We start from the raw sequence: 2,260 nt of genomic DNA, 5'->3' as shown, positions 1-2,260 counted from the left end.
GGACTATCTCAGTCCTTTTCCCATTACACAATGACTCCTATCACAGGAAAAAAAATATCCACAGTTCATGCCCACTAGCAGCCTTGCCAGCAATATTAGCCCAGAGACTGAACTCCCTTTCAGTCACAGGTGTTCTCTGTCAGTGTCAGTAGTAGTTGTTCCAGCCCAGAGTTTCTACAAGTTATTCCCAGAATATTGCAAAACTTGAAGTGCTGCTCCCTGTACAATAGCAGGTTTATGGATGAGAAGACAACTTCAGTCTGCCAGGTGATAATTTGGCATCCTTACGTCAGTGTTAAAATTCCTACAGCTGTAAATATTTATTGCAAGTGAAACATACTCATATACTCCAGCTAGCACGTTACCATATGAATAAATCTAACATTAAATAAATCACATACACTCCATTTTTATTCAGCTTAGGAAGGTTTTATTTCTTGCTATGAACATTCTTAGCTTAATAAGGATATTCAGAGTCGAGTGATTCATGGTATGCCTTGATTTGTTTTGTAATACAACATTTTGCTTCTTGCATTTCACCTCTAACAGTTTTTGCAAAGTTGTGATTTGATAGGACAAGAACAGTGAGGGCATTAGGACCAAGAGAAAGACACACACATTGCTCTGTATTATGTCTGGCGAAGTGCTTCCTGACTGAGTGCTGTAGTTGTGTGTGAAACAAAGTCAGGGACTGACTAGTTCTCATCTGTTGATCACAGTTAACTTGAAGTCTCAAAACAGGGGGAAGCTGTCAGATCTGCTTTCAGAGATAAGGCACTTGAATCCAGGCAGCAACTGGAAACTTTGCAGAAGCGGGAAATACTCTGGAAGGAAACTATAAGAAATGGAAATTCTTTTTACTTAGAATTAAAAGAGGAAAAAATCAAAACTTGAGCTACTTTTTTTCATCAGCTAAACATGTTCTTCTCTAGCTAAACTGGGATTCTGCACAATAAAGGATCTACTTTATCTCACTGGATCCATGCTATCTTTTATTACAGTAAGTGCAATATTAATAGGCATTTTCTATTTTGTCTGCAAATAGAGAGGAAAGCATGAAATGGCATCAGTGAAATGTGAGGGGAACAAAAAAATCTTCTTGGCAGATAGTAAAAACCAGTGCTTTGCCGCAACCYGAGGACTGGAAACTGAAAGATCCAAGTGATATTTAACATGACCATCTGTATCATTTTCATTTTGTCACCAACAGTATGTTCTTGAGGAAGAAATGCAGATATGGATCACGTAAGCTGCAGTTTCTCTTACTATTGCTGATGCTGGGCTTTTTGCTACTGATGGTTACAACGCTGAATCCACCACCCAGCAACCAGAGCAAGGAAGGGACTTTCCAGCCTGTGGAGTTCAACCCCCGGGAAGGGTATCAGGTGGACTTTGCGGAGACCCAAGAGATGCTGGAGACTCAGGAGGAGAGCCAGCAGTACTACCCTTTGGATGGGCTGTCACCTTTCATCTCCCTGCGGGAGGACGAGCTGATCGCGGCCATCGTGTCACCCGCCGCCAAGAGGAACCACAGCAAGGCCAGGAAGGGCTATCGCATGGTCAAGCAGCAGAGCAAACGGCTGGAGGCGCAGCCGGAGGTGAACGCAGAGGGCGACCCCGAGTCCCAGCTCGTCGCCCTTCCTCTGCAGGATGGGAAAGGGGCTGACGCCGGGGAGCGGGTGCTTGGCCTGGAAACCCATGGCTTTAACGAAGCGCGCAGCGAGCGGATCTCTCTGCGCAGGGAGCTGCCTGAGGTACGACATCCGTTGTAAGTAAAACAGCCTATTTAATCTCCGGGAGAAACCTTTACCTTTCCCTGTCACTTCCCCCAAGTGAGCCTCTCCTCCTCTAAAACCTGTGTCTTTCCTATCAAATTATCTCCTTCAGTTTGGGAAAACGTTCTTCTTGTACCAGCTTCCTTTAGGGAAACGCCTCTCTCTTGTGCAAACACAGGTATTTTCCCAGCCTCCCTCCAGCAGCCCCGACTCCGCAGCTGGGGGGAGCCCACGGCATCCCCGCCGGCTCCCACACGTGTCCCGCCGGCACCTCCCGGGCAAAACGCTTCCAGGCACCTTCATTCCTGCCGGGGGCGAAAGCCCCTGAGGTACCTGACACCACGACAGGTGCTACAGGAGGAGCTGGGAAACCCCGGGCGCTTTCTCCTCTTTTTTAAGAACTACAACAACGAGGAGTTAAACGACTCAAACGGCAAAAACTGACCAAGCTGTTCTCAAGCCCTCACGAGCGCCGAAAATGGAGG

At 46.8% G+C, this 2,260-nt stretch overlaps 1 protein-coding gene across 2 annotated transcripts in view; it reads left to right on the top strand.

The window, feature by feature from the left end:
- Nucleotides 1-593: 593 nt before the first annotated feature.
- Nucleotides 594-2,260, top strand: part of GALNT15 (polypeptide N-acetylgalactosaminyltransferase 15) — a 27,308-nt gene continuing 25,641 nt past the window's right edge. Inside the window, exons 1-2 of one of the 2 annotated variants that reach the window (XM_085307516.1) lie at nt 594-1,000; nt 1,211-1,768. In XM_085307516.1, coding sequence (XP_085163642.1) covers nt 1,212-1,768 — 557 coding nt within the window. In that variant the 5' untranslated portion in view covers nt 594-1,000; nt 1,211. Of the gene's footprint in view, nt 1,769-2,260 lie in introns of both variants that reach the window. The other variant, XM_085307515.1, reaches the window with a different exon arrangement.

Source organism: Rhea americana, unplaced genomic scaffold, assembly GCF_003343005.1.
Source record: "Rhea americana isolate MKP2758 unplaced genomic scaffold, rheAme1 scaffold_26, whole genome shotgun sequence".
Classification (NCBI taxonomy): Eukaryota; Metazoa; Chordata; class Aves; order Rheiformes; family Rheidae; genus Rhea; species Rhea americana.
Note: the sequence above shows the minus strand (reverse complement) of the source record. Positions and strands in the feature narration are given on the sequence as shown.